This window comes from Ambystoma mexicanum, chromosome 1q (genome assembly GCF_040938575.1).
Source record: "Ambystoma mexicanum isolate Mex_15411 chromosome 1q, UKY_AmexF1_1, whole genome shotgun sequence".
NCBI classification, from domain to species: Eukaryota; Metazoa; Chordata; class Amphibia; order Caudata; family Ambystomatidae; genus Ambystoma; species Ambystoma mexicanum.
Genome location: NC_090922.1, coordinates 1,035,158,188 through 1,035,174,460, shown reverse-complemented (window position 1 = coordinate 1,035,174,460; position 16,273 = coordinate 1,035,158,188). Strand labels below are relative to the sequence as shown.

Here is a 16,273-nt window from a genome sequence, read left to right as displayed (position 1 = left end):
TGTAAAAAGGAATAAAATAAAAACTCTTCTTTGGGTGCTGTTGGGTGCAGTCCATGGGAAGCTCAGGGGGCGTTCAGAGCGGGACAGAGGGGTTCTTTAGGAGAGCGCAGAGGGGCTCTTAGAATGACAGATTCATATTTGCAGATAACAGAAGGTTTGAATTGGTAACCTGCAAAATATTCAAGATTCACTTTTGGGGAAGTTCGCCCAGCCCTACTCATTCAATTCTAAAGTGCCCTAACTTTCGTTTGAAGCTCTAGTATGCAGTGATATGATACCTATCCATACAGAATGATATGGCATTCAACACAGGTGTACTTTAGAGAGTTTGGGAAGTATGCATCACCATAACCAGAAAGTACAATCATTGGACATGGTTATGTTGTAGGTTAATCACAGCCCACCAAAATTAAACCATATAGTTTCCTTATATGCAAATCAGATTACCATATCACACATGTGCTTTGAATGTCTCTTTCAGCATGTCTGCACACACAGTGGCAGTGATGGGAATCAACACCCACCTGATCCAGACTGGAATTGAGGTTCATGCCAAACTCCGCACCAATGCCCCAATGAGGTTCAGAGCCAAGATAGACATGAAATCCCAAAACATCAAAGTGGAGACCACGCCATGCCAGCAGGAGAATGAAATCTTTGTTGCAAGGTAAGCATATTCACCTTTAGCATTTAAGGGGTTAAAGGACACCTCATGCACTTGGCAATCACTTTAAATGTATATAAACTTGCAAAGAGTTCTGTTTCAATATTATGGCATTTTTCTCTATGATGTCTGTTAGTATATAGTTCCTCAGCTATGTTGTTTCAGGAGTCCCTGTTTAACTGGGATATGTTGTTTATGAATGTGACAAACCCAACATTTTTGTATTTTACTAAAAATGACGTCAGTCTGAGAAGCCCAAATAAGAATGTCTTAAATGTCCCGGGCACCTTTTGACCTATTTGCAATATTGTATTCTCAGGGCTCAGGTGTTTGCTGTTACGAGGAACGTAGAAGACTTGGATGCAGCTAAAAAGACCCCCCTTTTACCACAAGGAGCAGTGCCAAACATTCTAAAGAAACACTTTGAGACAACTGGAAAGTCCTCGGCGGAAGCTGCCAGCATGATGGTAAGCTCCATAGTGGGTGGTGGATCTATCCAGCATCTGTCCCTTTTCGACCAGGTTAGAAAGCTGTCTGCTGCGAAGAGGGACACGTTTCTAAATATAGATTTGATTGTTAAATCCACACCATACTCTCCCATGCTCACCTCTTCAGTCTCCAACCATTTGTTCACCGGCCCAATTAACTGATGGTTAATGATGGAAAATGTAACACACAGGGGCATGGCCCCAACCAATTAGGAGGCTAGAAACACGAACCTGCACCAAAGGCATAAGCTCATGTTCCTTTAGAGCTCTGGCACCACAGCCCACCCAATAACACCATTTATTTAGTACTCAGCCTGTCCAATTTCCCCCATCTCTGCCATGCGCTCACCTCCAATATCTCTACCATCCCAATTTAGCACTTACCCACTTACCATGATTCTGCCACCTTTTTAGCCATCTGCTCTGACTCCCGTTCCTGGTGGCAGGGGTGGACTGGGAACCAAAAGAGGCCCTGGAAGTAATTTTCAAAGTGGCCCCAATATTCACATTTTTAGCAAGCCCAACCCTTTTTTCTATAGGGAAAAGTGAAAATAAAATAGGTGACCACATAAAAGAGGCCGAGGGTGAAAAGACCTACCAGGAAATCTCCAGAGTTCCCTATAGGCCAGTCCAGCCCTGCATTCCTGGGACTGGAACATGAGATGTTTAAGGATACTCTGACTATGAAAGTGCTGAGATGCTGGTGCACAATGCGAGCCAGGGTGTGCTGTGATGGTTCTGTGGTGGTTTCAGCTCTGGGTTAAAGGTGCACTGCAGGTTAGGGTATATATAGGTGCATGCTGAGTAATGGAGGTGCCCTAGCAGTGTGGGTGAGGAAATGGAGCATGGTGGCTCGGTACTTGTATTCAGTCCATGATGCAAGTTTGATATAAGTGCATGCGTGTATTTTATGGCATATATGAATGTCTCTACTGGGATACCAGGACACACTGCAAGTGAAGCTGCTGGGGAATTATTAAATCTCTGTCAATGCACTGCGTGACTGGAAATCAGGGTGCAATGGAAATCAAGGTAGCAGTGAATGGTAAGAGCTCCCATAATGCCTGTGGGGTATAACAAATCAGGATGAAGGCGAACTATGGGAGCTCTATAAATCCCTCTACTGGTCACACGGCAATCAAGGCAGAGGCGAATTATGAATTATTATGCCTCAGCGATGTATGGGAAAGGTGAGAAATATGGGAGCAGCGTTAAATGTGCATGTTAAAATTCAGGATAGAGGTGCATTGTGGGAGTTGTGTGGGCGTATCAGTCCTGACCAGTGAATGATATAGTCCAGGTTAGAGGTGTATTGTGAGAGCTCTGCGAATGTATCAGTACTTTTGTACAATGACTTGCTTGCATTGCTTCTTGAACGGCCATTGGGTCCTTTTGCCATACATATCCCTTTTCTTCCCTACCATAACCACTCGTCCTCCCGCTTCCCCCATATCTTCACTCGTCCTCCTGCTTCCCCCATATCCTCTCACTCGTCCTCCTGCTTCCCCATATCCTCTTTTCCTTTCCCCCTGCCTTGTCTCGTTCTATCACTCCTACTTGCCGCCATCTTGACCTCTCTCTTTCCTCCGTTTCCCTCTTTCACTCTGCGCCACTTTTCATTTTCCATTCGTCTCTTCCTCCTTTCCCGCCCATCGCTTACAAGTCCCATTTGTCTACTATCACTCCTCTCCCCAACTCCGCCCCTCTCTCTCCCTCTCTTTTCTTCGGTTTATCCCCTCAAGAACTCCCCTATATGTCAATGCTTCGCGCTGCTCCCCCCTCCCCCTCCCCCCTGCCCCTCTCCCCTCGGTATTGTTTGAAGGCTGCCAATGGAGCCCGGAGCTATACCAAAACATAGTGACACATTTTTCGCATTCACTGCTACTTAGCAGCCCACAAAGGGGAAAAGGTCCTTAGTCGTAGCACCGGCTGCATAAGGCTTTACTTCAAATTGCTTGTTTTGCCCAGCATGTCTATTCAGCACCTGCTCTATAGCAATTCACCTGCTCTGGGTTCTTTTCCCATGCCAGAAGTGCCCCCACCTGTCCCCCAGTGCCAGACCCTAAACATGCTCAGGTCACCCCCAGCACTGGCATGGCAGTCCAGAAGCTGCTAAATACAGCAGGACTCTATTGCGGCCCCACTATCATTTCATAGCACAGGGCATTATTTTCTGCCACTACTCAAAGTGTTGCAGCAACGAAACCTAAAATGTTCGTCATGACAGGTTTCAGCAGCTTTTTAAATCATCAGACCTAGACCTGCCTCCTCCTCCATGCTCACTGGCCTGGTTCTTTAAGCCAGTTTTTGAAACCAGAGCCTAACTGCTCAGCATTCAGCGCCCCCACCACGAACCACCAATTTCCTTGTGAGCAGTCTCGGACTGGCCTATAGCCTGGGCATGAATACCTAGAGGACTGGCACCAAAGGCTGGACAGAGCCAGAGAGATCGATGGGACGCCCGTGGGCTTGCAGCGCACGTTTTGTCTAATATTAATCTTTTGCACAATACATTACATGGTGCAAGCCGCCCCCAGCTAGCGCACATACCATTTTGTGGAACTGGAACTGATGCAGGCGGCAGCTCTCACTCCGTCGTTGCTGGAGCACTGGCAGGTTGGAATTGGGTGGCGGGGCTTCACCTGCGCATGCGTGCATACCAAGGCACGTGCAGTGATGCCCTGGCAGTGCCCCCACACAAGGAGCAAGCGCGAGCTACAGGTGGACCTGATAGAATCAGGCAGGCAGCGAACCACCCAGGCTTCAACCGACTGTCCTCAATGAATCATTATGTTAGTATTGAATTTATGTATCCTTCCACAAAGAAAAAGAGGCCCTAGGTCCCTGAGGCCTACCGGGGGAAGTCCCGGTGTCCCGGTAGGTCAGTCCGGGCCTGCCTGGTGGGCATCAACATTGAAAAGGGACTTATACCCTATCCTACATTGTGTGGTGACCATCTTGTTTTTTCAAAGATAATCATGCTTGCACTGTTAATATCATTAATCAGTGCTATGGTGGGTGGTCGGTAACGGACCTATGCCCGCGCTGAAGCCCTGGCTTTGCTTAGGCCTACCATGGCTCAGGAGGGCGAGTCATTGCCAGCAAATCCCACCCCCCACAGTGTTGATTAATGCAACATTATTCTAAAGGCTCTTCTTCCTCAGACAATTTGATTTTAAAGCTCTCTCTGAGGCAGTCATGTTGAACTCCAATCTGCATCATAGCTACTTCAACTCATCACGGCTCATAGTTTCCAGTGCTAAAAGTACACTTAATTATTGTTGTTCACATGCCTTTTTACCACCACTGTAGGCCCAGCAGTACAGTCAGCACATGGAGTGTGCACTTCCATACTATTTCCTTACCAAAAGTGTCTCTTTTGCTTTGCTTAGTTCCTTTATGAGCAGTGGCACGCAGTTGTGCTACCCACCTATTAATATAGTATGAGTGGCACAGTGTCTGGCTGCAGCCATGACAGTTCCGATGCACGCTCGTGACACAGCTGCCTATGTTGTATGTATGTCGGACACACAACTCCCTGCCGTCCTCTGCACATGCATCAAAATAGCAAAAAAGAGAAAAACTGAGAAATGAAGTACCGGCAGTTCTATTTCAACTATCAGATCATGACCTGTTTATTTTGTACTTTACACTGTCCCTTTTTCTTACCTGTAGTAGGAAAGTGCTCAGAAGAACGCAGTATTCCTATGGTAATTAGCTGCAGCACAGAAGTACCATTTGCTTTACCCAATGAATGTCAATCTTGCATTTGTGCTGCAAAAGAGATTTGGCCTTGCATGTCTCCAGATGCTTATGCATTTGCTGACATGTCTCCTTGCATTTCTGCATGCTTTAGGTGCAGACTATTTAACAGCCAGATAAAAGTGATTGGGAACCTCTTAGCCCCTCCCGCCAAAATGAATGCACTGTGTTTACCTAAATCCTTGGTGGCAACATAGGGTACTGTGTTTATTATTACTCTGTTTACTTACAGATATTTGCTGTTTGTACGCATATCAATAGAGTGTATTAGAAAACGTTAGACGCAAATATCAGTGACCTGATGCAATAATGATGTTCTCTTTACAGACTTAACAGAGGTCTTCTAGTTGTGTCCAAAGACATCATAATGTCAAAAACAGCCACCAGACATATTGAGCAGGTTGATATCTTTTACCAAAAAGGTCTAACCTGTGAGCGTCCTTGTCTTTGTTTAATACAGGATGTATCCTCGGAACTGATGTCCAAGAAGTATGCCTACTCTACGGAGGAAGGAAGTCACCGTACTGCGGCAGTGAGTCAAATCGCCTATCGTAAATGTGCCAAGGTCACCACTTTTGGTTTCCAAACCTGCCTTGAGACCAAAGCACAAAGTGCAGCATTCCTTCGCAATACACCTCTCTACAAAGTAGTTGGAGAACATGAAGCTAAGATCATCATAAAGCCAGGTAAGATTGTTGCTGAAAGAAAATCCACATTCCTTCATTCTTTATGTGAACCCTGGAAAGCATGAAAGCAGCTGATGGTAGTAGAGCATGACATAATGCAATGCTCATTCTGTTTCCAGCACGCACAGAAGCTGCCATCGACAAGATACTGTTGGAGATCCAGGCAGGACCAAAGGCAGCATCTAAGATTCTCACCATGGTAACCATGGAGGGAAACCAAGATGAAGAACTTGAAGACTCTGTGGTTCAAATGAAGCTGAAGAAGATTCTGGGAATTGACGAGGATTATAAGGTAAATGCTTTTTACATCCACATCGATTGCTGCTGACCTTGCAGGATCTCCCAGGAACTGTCCAAAAAGGAATTCTCTTCTGACTGGTCTCTGTCCTAGTGACATACAACCACTTGTCTTCTGTACATGACTTTTAATATTCCCTGGAATCATTGTCAAAGCTGAGGCTTTGTGATCTAATTCTGTGAATACTCTCTATTCATTCAGTGAAGTTCCTGTAGAGACTTACTGCAGAACCATAGCTGAGGAGAGAGTGTGCAGTGGTATTAGGAATCCACAATTCAGCCTGGTCTCTACATGTGCCAGGACCGCCACTACAACCACTGGCTAGTTATGGAAGCCAACTATAGCAGCTGGTTTAGGAGCCAGTGCTTAGTTCTGGGCATGCTCAGAGTCACATGTTCAAGCCCCAACATGTTACATTGTGACTTTCACCCAGGTGAAGTTTATGAACTGATTGCCCAGTTTAACTGAGTTTAACTGTACTCTTCCGTAACCTCTGCAACACCCTCTCCCTGTCCATCCTCCCCTCTGGCCCGACTCACTCTGCAGGGCACACACTAAATTTTTTGATCTCCTCTGACCTCCCCCTCTCCATCCCTCTGACCACTCTTCTCTCCTGGAGTGATCACTCCCTCCTCTCCTCTCATCTCTCCCTCTCTTTTCCCCAAGCCAAGCCTACCCGAACACTGCCACCTACCTTCTCGCACTTCCGGCCCATGAAGCGTGTGTCAGTTGAGGCTTTTGTGGCCACCTTCTCTCCCCCCTCCACCTCTGGCTGTCTCACATCCTGACACAGTCCTGTCTCTGCTCTACTCTTGCCCCTTTCATGAGGATCTGTTTGAAGTCCAAAGCCAAGTGCAATTCCTAGTATGACTTTGACCTACCTACACTTAAACGTAAGTGTAGGGCACCTGAGAGGAAATGGAGTGCTTCTTGTTCATCCTCTGACAAACTGGCCTGTTGCCTGCTCCAAAGGCAATACCGACTCTCTGTCCTCACCAAGAAGAGAGTCCACATTCAAGCTCATGTCTCTGCGGCATCTAACAACTCAGCCAAACTCTACCCTCCTGTTGCCACCCAGGCTCTTTGCAATGCCCTTGCCTATCACTTTATCTAAAAAACCCAGGGCATCCTGTCCACCCTCTCCACCCCTCCTCCTCCTCTCCCTTCTCTGTCTGTGCTTGCTGACCCTCCTTCAGCCACCCCCCACCCTCCTTCTTGTCCTTTCCTCTTTTCTCCCCTGATGAGGTCGCTAGACAAGTCTGATCTATGAAAGCCTCATCAAAACAGGTTCATCCCTGTTCCTCTAAAACCATCAAGGACCACATTGACACCCTCGCTCCTGCCCTTGCTGACTTTTGCAACCACTCCTTTACCTCAGGATCCTTCCCCTCCCCTCTGAAGCACTCCCTTGTGCATGCTCTTCTCAAGAAACCCACAACTGATCATTCTTGTCTGGCTAACTATCGGCCAATTTCCATTACTCCCTTTCTTGGCAAACTGCTGGAAAAGTTGGCCATCTCTCAGCTTAACCTTCATTCCGATTCTGTTGGCTGTCTCCATGACCACCAATCTGGCTTCAGAGCTCCAGAAGCACGTAAACTGCTCTCCTGAACATCCGTGAAGATCTGCTCGCCAACCTTGACTCTAACATTCCCTCTGTCCTCATCCTCCTTGATCTCTCCTCTGCCTGCAACACGGTCAAACATACCATCCTGCTCAACCGTCTCAGTGATAGCCTGGTTATCACTGATCAGGCTCTGGCCTGGCTGACTTCTTTCCTCTCTTATCGACCTTCCCACGTCTAACTTGGGTCCTTCCTGTCATCTATCTTCCTCTCTACCTGTGGTGTTCTCCAGGGGTCTACCCTGTCGCCCTGGCTTTTCAACCAATACCTGGCAACACTCGCCCACTGCATTGCCATTTTCTGCTAAGATTTCCAGTGGTACGCTGATGAAAATCAACTCATTTTCAGGCTGCCTTCGGCAACCTCCTCTCATCTCTGATTGCCTAACTGCCATTCAAGACTGGTGTGCCACCAATGATCTTTGTCTGAATGCCAGCAAGACAGAGATCCTTCTCATCGGCACTCCTTCGCCATCCTTTGCCCTCACTCTCTGGCCGGCTTCACATGGCCCTCCTCCTACGCCCACCCGCAAGGCTAAGAACCTCAGGGTCTTCTTTGACTCCACACTTTCCTTCTCCGCCCACATCTCTGAGGTCTCTAAAAAGTCAAACTTCCTACTGCACCTCTTCAGAGGTACTCTTCCTTTCCTATCCTTCCCCCAGAAGCTCATGGCCCCCAAGCTCTGGTTCTCTCTAGATTGGACTATTGTAACAAATTCTTTGTAAATCTACCTGCCTCTACTCTCTGCCCTCTGTAACTAATCCAGAACAGGAATGTGAGACTTGCCCTTGGCCTCAACCCCTGGGATCGTATCTCTCAATCTCTGATATCTCTCAATTGGCTCTCAGTGGATGCAAGGATTAAATTCAAAACCCTCTGAATTGTCCACAAGGCTTTCTGGGGCCTGGGTCCAAAATACCTTCAGTTATCCCTCTATAAATACCTCCCCCCTCGAGCTCTTCGCTCTTCTACCTCTAACTCCCTCAGGGTCAGTCGTTTTTCAAAGAAACAAGCTGGGGGTAGAGCTCTGTCTTTGGCTGGGGCCTCCATCTGGAACAGCCTCCCTGCTACTCTAAAACTTGAGGAGAACCATCTCCGGTTCCGGAAGCACCTGAAGACCTTCCTCTTTGCTTCTGCCTTCGCTCCCCCTCTCCCCTGCTGATCTGTTCTCTCGTGCACCTGGCCACCCTCTGTCCTCTGGGCCCAGGTACCTGCTCACCCGGTCACCCACCCCCCCACACTGCCTCCGGGCTACCCCTTGCACTGGTGTCTGTATCTGTACCCATACAGTCACCCCCTTTTTCCTCCTGCACTTATCAGACCTACCCTGTCTGCTGCCTTAATCACAGAACTTGTGAATTGCTGGCTGCACTATCACTGTTTGTTGCCTTATTATTTATTTATTATTATTTATCTGTTCTCTCCTCTGTTCCGCACTTTCCACTTCTCCCCCTTCCATGCACTTTCCCCCTTTTCTTGTGCATTTGCGCGTTCTCAATGTCACTGGGCCTAGTAAGATCGTTATTTTTGTTCTCCCCTGTTCCCCTCCCTTGCCTTGTCGCGCTCTGAAACACTTGTGAACGAGCGCAATAGAAATAAAATATCAATATCAACATCAACTTGTCAGGCCAATTTCCAGAGCCATAAGGGTATTTGCGTCACACCTTTCTGTATTGGATTCATTTTGCTAATCACTACACATCCTTACATGAATAAATTAGGATTGGCCTGAACTGGTCTGCAAATTAATGCATTTTAGAACAAAAAGAATTGTGACCACATCTGCACCACTAGTCCTGTGGAGGAAGCTTACACTTGACCAAATGAAAGTGAAAGTTACGTTTTGTAAAACAAAATAATTACCAAACTACATTTAATAAATTGATAAATATTGGAGCTTTTCGGAAAGGCAATCTTAAAAACGATAATTCTGTCCTCAGATTTTTAAAGATAAAATTCCTAATTTAAGGCAGGTTTGTACAGCAATACTTTACTACCAGACAGACTAGCACCTTTGAATTCAATCCAAAATAGGCAATACCTCTCAAGAAATACATTTTTATTGCATATATGATGATGTGATACATTTTCACACCTCAACTAATAATTAGGTATTTTTCAAATTAGGCCTTTACTATTATGATTGGAAAATGTGAGACATGCTCAGCTGCTCTAACACTGAGTTTGAATCTCTAAAACCTATTTTTTAAAGCTCAGTTTGAATTATGTTATTCTGTACAGCACGCTTTAAAATATGTTGTATGAAACATAACATGATCTTGTTTGCTAGAGCAATTAAAGATGAGGTTTTCTGCAGTTCAGCTAGATTAAAACAAGTAGATATAATGTTCACCTTTATTCAGAGGTAACGGAAGATAATCTATTGGCATTTTATTTACAGGTGAGAAATGGAAGCTTAAAGCAAAAGAAGCAGAAACACGTTAAACCTCACAAAGAAGTGGTACCAAATGTGGCAGAGGTGGCAACGAATCGAAAGCAGCGGCGCTCCTCTAGTTCATCCAGCTCTTCCTCCTCCTCCTCCTCATCCTCCTCCTCCTCCTCTTCATCATCATCCAGCAGCCCGTCTAGCAGCAGTCAGCAAAAAAAACGAAATGACAGAGAGGCAGATAAGCACCGAAGACAGAGCAGCAGTAGCAGCAGTAGCAGTAGCCATAGTAGCAGTAGTAGCAGTAGCAGCAGCAGTAGCAGTAGCAGTAGTAGTAGCAGCAGCCAGCAAAGTGCTCGTCATGGAAACAGGAATCAGCATCATCAAAATAAGAGCAACAAAGAAAGGACTCCTGGCAATCGGGGTGGTAGCAGCAGCAGTAGCAGCAGCAGCAGCAGCAGTAGCAATGAGAGCAGACACAGAGGTCATAGAACAAGTGCTCGCCATGGAAAGCAACAGCAGCACCAGCAGGACCGTAAGAAGCAATGGAGCATTAGCAGTGCCAGCAGCAGCAGCAGCAGCAGTAGCAGCAACGAGTCTGCCAGGAAACGGGTAGGCTTTTTTATAAACAAATCATGAGCTAAGTTTAAATGTCCTAATTTCTGTGAAAGTCCTGGTTGTTGTTTCTTTTTAAAATATCAAAAACGGTGCAAGATCTTACATAGAGGATGACCTGATTAGGTTCATTACTATTTGCATCTGCTAACCTTCATGATCAGATGGCCTCTTCCTCAGGCATTAACTGAAAATGAACGCTAATTTATTAGGAAGAACTGTTGGGAGTATAAGTGGACTCGGCAAATGAAGAAACATGTTTGCATTTTGTGGTGATAAAGAGGAAAAGGGATGTCTAGAGACAATAATACTGTGAAAGGAAATTCTTCCAGTGTGCTTGAACTTATTTTTTGTGGGGTTAGGCAAAATGTGACATCAAATATTGTGAAATTGTAAGTGTACACCTATTTATAACACAAAAGCTTTCAGTCTGAATGAGGTGGAGGTGTAAGAAATGCATGGACACATTCTATAGCGATGATGATTTCCTGCAAAGTTTTATTTTTATTGTTCAAAGCGCGGGCCTAGCTCGAGAGCAGCGGAGCCCTGTACAGAGTGTGGATAGCCCGCATTTGGGCTACCATCTTTTAAGAGCAGTGCAATACTGTGAGATATGTGCTCAGTATGTGTGAATACAGACTGTGAAACCAATGAACCATATTTCCATGTAGAGTGTACGACACCTTGTGGGGAATCTTCATGCTGTTCTTTGGGGATCACTCTTCTGTTCCCTGTGCACCAGCTAGATTTCTGCAGATTTCCTTGACCATGGTTTTCATGGCAGAATCCATTACAGTTCTCGGCCATGTGCATGGTTATATGACACACATCATCAATGACTGCCTATGTCCTTTATGGTGAAAGGCACGTAACCCTGCGGAGTCACATGTTCCTGTGCCATTCCCAGCACAGATGCATTAACTTGCTGATCAGTTTCTCCCCTGTGCAGAGAAAAAGATGTGCCAGCATTCATGAACCTTTGCTCATTTACCGACCCCATGGAAATTGGTTTTAAGTCTGCAGAATTTGTTAGATGGCCTGCACCTCACACACTTCTAAAACAATAACAATTTTCTTTTTTTGCATTCAGAACACTCCTGAGATTTATGAGCTTCGATTCAACCCAACAAACAGAAATGCGGTAAGTTTTCATTCAACATGTATTTGGGTGAATCACGTCTGATTTGGGATTTAATAGTGTAAATCATGTGGGGCGCTGAACAGGTACTTTGAATGGTTTCAGCTGCTCCAGGCACACAGAAGGTGGGAAGGGCTATAAGCACATTTTCTGACCGAGTCCATGCTCTACTTTGCGACTTTTAGTTAATAGCATGTGAGAGGATGTACAGGACTACCAATGCCAAGTGCAGTAAGAAGAACCAGCCATTGTTCGTAATGGCGAGCGGCACCAGCATGGTCTGAGCTCAATTTAGCACCATGCAGCATAGCACAGGAACAGACTGTGGTCTGCTGCAAAGGTACCCACTGTCACAGTGTGTGTTTGCTTGGAAGGTTACATGAAACACTGTCATGGGAAGATGTGTTATCCCACCACTCACTAGTTGTGTGTCCTGAGGAAATTCCTTAGAAAGAAGGTATTCATGGATTGGCAAAGGAATGTTTCACCATGAAATAAACAGACATCTTTTGATGTAAGAGAAGGAAATAGTACAATTTTGCAGAAAGGGAGGGGGATGGCATATAGTAATGTAGAAATAAAGACAGAGACACCAGGGTGAAGATTACTCAAGATGCTGGACGGATGTGGAAAAAATAAACCCCAAGCCTTCAATGGAAGGCATTGCAAATCAGCCCAAAGCTCTACAAATTCCATGTGTCTGGCTTTCGAACCTATGATATCATTCTGTTTCCTTAAAAATGCCTCTGACTGTAATATTTGAGAAAACACATAGCAACATACACTCGGTGGGCATATACATTTGTGGGAATGGGACAAGCCTGGGCATCTGCATGTAAGCATGTTGAAAGGTGGGAGATGCCAGGGTGCCACAACAGGACCTCCCAAGGTACCATTTACTGTATCCCTCCTAACCCCTCACAAACCTGAGAGTACATCCTGAACCTCTGCACCCTCCAAAACCAGTTTAGAACAATTACATGCTGAGAACCCCTTTGTTAGCTGAAAAACCGTCACTATTTTCCCTGCAGTGCCTGCAAACACTAAAAAACAGACCTTTGTCAGTTGTGGTTAGCAGGATATCCATAACCTGGACCCCATCAGGCACTGCGCATGAAGCTGAATATATAACATCATATATAACATGCACAATTCCACAGTTCTCACAGCAACATACACAGCTAAAGAAACACTATAGTACTCCAGATAGACTAGGTCAATATGTTGAGCTTTACTTTCATCTGTTTTTATGGGCAACACAATACCGGGCCCAAGAACATCACAAAGATTATTCTGAAAAGTTTATTTTCCATGACAGTTGGCTCATTGTGCAATGCCATGTAGAGTGCCTGGTCGTGGCAGAGTCAAAGTTACTTTGGACATTTCTGTAGTTTATATGTTTTGTGATGCAACTGTAACATCTGTTCCACTCAAGAGATTGTATGGTGATATATGAAATTAATCCCACATAGCTGCTTCACAGATAGGCCTGCCTTAGCAACCGTCTCTCCAGGCGTCCAGCGAAAATTAAACCACCTTCCATAGCACAGAACATAATAACTGACCAATACGGATTCCTCTGTCCAAATTGCGTTGGTTCAGTTTGTTAACTATGTGATCCCTGAGCAATTAAGCTAAGAATGCAAGATTTTGTAAATTTACACATTTGTACATATTCAATTTTATCTTTTCTTTTGTGTCAAAACTAGTTTTAATCAGATTTAAAACGTATGAAACTTTTGTTGATGATGTAAACTATACTGTTTGAAAGGTTGAATTAATCAGCCAAACCAAAAAAAATAAAAAAATAAAAATAAATAACTGAAGGACCTGTGAAAGAAGAGAGAACATTCTTTTTGGCTACAGAGAGCACAAGCTACCCATCAGTAATAGGGAGACCACCCAACAGGAGGTCAGAGACACTAGGTGCAAGAGTGGTTCTATTAATCAGACAAACTGGCAGAGAAGGAAGTAAATATTAAATAGAAATGTATTGTTATTATGTAAAGGTTACAGCAATAAGTGGATGAAAGATGGAGTATTGATTGTGGGTCTCATCAGTTGCAATACAATACATTCCAAAAGACTTTAGCTCAATGATTTCTAATTTAATGTCTGAAAGATAATCCAATATCTGTGCTATCATAAGAGCTTAAAGTATTTTCTAAATAAGTAGCATGTGCAACTTCTTTTTAACAGAATCCCAACAAGAGAACCTCAGGGCGAAGAGTCTCCTCCCAGTCCAGCTCCAGCTCTTCCAGCAGCAGCAGTAACTCTGGAAACAGGAGATCTCCATCGCGGGTAAGGTTGCCATGGTAACTGTGACATAGCATCACACTTTTTTGGGTTTGTTCAAGTTCTCCAAACCTGATGGAATGACACTTGGCTGTTTGGAAGGTACAAAATGATTGGATTTGATCAGCATCAGTCTTCAGAACTAGTGGAATTTAAAAAATCAATTCTTAAAATGTAACATTTAATCTATTCATTTGAAAAGTACATTCTAAATTCCTACGGTTGCTGATACTACTGCAGTGCCACATGATGTCCCATTAGGCACCAGGTTATCTCATATCCTGTTCAACCTTTACATGTTGCCACTTATTTCTCTTTTGAGAAATGGTTCCCTTTCCTGTACGTTCCCAGGCCAATGTCGCCCAGTGTTACCTATAAGTATGTGGCCTTCCTTTCTCCTGAAGTTGGGAGTTGATGGTTGGGAAGAACAGGGCAGGCAACTGGCAGCCATGCAAGTATAACACCTGTTAACCTGTACAATGCACCCACACACCTTTGCCCTCACCGACATGACTGACATCACCCTTATCCAGATTCGAATTGCAAGCTGGTGTAATTGGTGTGGCACTCCATGTGCTACTGGTCTGTGAATTTATGTTTATTGTAGCTACTTTCTTGTAAGTTCTTTTTTCGTTTCTGACCTATCATTTTACCTTTGTATTCTCAACTGACCTGTACTTTAATTTCTATACACGCTAGTGGCTTTTAATTTAAAGCCTGCTGTTGCTAATAATGAATTGTGGCCACTAACGACCTGTAATCTAACTTCTGTGGTCACTACTGGACTCTAGGGTCCCGTTTGTGGTCACTACTGGCATGTAATTTAAATTCATTAGTTGTTACCAGCCTGTGATTTAAGTGTTGTGGTTGGTTCCAGCTTGTATGTTAACTCTCATGGTCCATACTGGCCTGTTAGTACTTTCTGTAGTTTAAATTGACCTATAATGTCAATTCTGTGTTAAATTCTGTGTTTTCTACTGGCCTGTTAATACATTTTTCAGGTTGATGCTGATCTGCAATTCTATTTCTAGTCGCTATTCAACTCTGCCATGTACATTAGAACCTTGATTGCCTTTGTCTAAGTCTCCCTCCACCAACATACTCTATGGTTCACAGTCCCTTTGATTAGCACAATCTAGCTCATTCCGTCATTCCCTCACCCCGAACTATAACAACATTCTGAACGAAAAGTGTTAAGTGACCATATGACTGCATAGGCATTGTGGCACTAAAACACTGTCTTGCCTTCTATGAATTATAAAAGGAAACTCTTCTTCGCCTCTTCTCTTCAATAGACTGCAAACTCTTTATATTTTCTCCATCCTCTTTACTCTCTTCATCCATCCACACACTCTAGAAAATGCTGCCTGGTGCCTTGTTCCATCCCCTTGGCTCACTCTGAATAAGATATTCCTATCAATCTTTACAATTAGAATCCTTAACCACCATCCCTTCTTCTTCTTCTTCCTCCACTCCACTAGCCCTCACACCCACTGAATCCACTCTGCAATCATTTCCCCTCACCACCCTAGCTTAACAGGCACCCAGCCTTATGTTTCCAAGCTATGCTGTGTCCTGTATGATCTCACTGAACAAAAATAATCAACAAACTGGCACCTATTACATCCTCTTTCCTTTATTCTTGAATCATTTACTTAATGAATCTTCATGTTTACTGCAGTGTGTTATTGTTCTTCATATCATTGAAAAACCCTTCAGCTGATATAGCAATGTAGTCTTACTTCCGGACTCTCTGCATCTGCCTCACTACTACAGAATTCATGACTGTGTATTGTTTAACTGCATCACTCAGTACCAGGAGTGCAACAGCACCTGAGATTCCCTTCAATTTGGGGTCTTTAGTAGTCACTACACATGCACAACACCTAGCCACATGGCTAACTTCCTCACCACTGCTCACCATTGCAAGCTCCTCTGTGCTTATACTCCTGACCCAGCGGTGGCCAATGACTTGGTGGACCATCCTATTCTTCTCCTATATATCTATCCTTGCCTTTCACGGCACTGCCATGGCCCGGATCCTCTACTTTCTTTCTTACCATGATTCTATCTCTTGGAACATTGGAACCCACTCTGCAACCCTCTCTCGGCTGATGGTCCATCAGGGTTCAGGACCTGTCTGTTTTTGAATTCCCCTGCACCTCCCCACTAGACAAATGTACATTGTCTTTTGGTTTCTTCTACCACATTTTTAAGATTCTATACAAATCCTCTTCTCCCACTCCATTATCCTCGAACCTTTCCCTCATATTTCTATCTGGCTTGCTGCCGTATGTCACTAGTTGGCACTTTGTTG

General features: G+C 44.6%; 1 protein-coding gene across 1 annotated transcript in view; it reads left to right on the top strand.

Annotated features, from left to right (window-relative positions):
- LOC138540824 (vitellogenin-A2-like) overlaps positions 1–16,273 on the top strand; it is a 72,045-nt gene that overhangs the window by 33,768 nt on the left and 22,004 nt on the right. Inside the window, exons 19-25 of the mRNA XM_069641712.1 lie at positions 482–667; positions 984–1,131; positions 5,375–5,600; positions 5,720–5,892; positions 9,924–10,520; positions 11,614–11,664; positions 13,861–13,962. Coding sequence (XP_069497813.1) covers positions 482–667; positions 984–1,131; positions 5,375–5,600; positions 5,720–5,892; positions 9,924–10,520; positions 11,614–11,664; positions 13,861–13,962 — 1,483 coding nt within the window. The remainder of the gene's footprint in view (positions 1–481; positions 668–983; positions 1,132–5,374; positions 5,601–5,719; positions 5,893–9,923; positions 10,521–11,613; positions 11,665–13,860; positions 13,963–16,273) is intronic.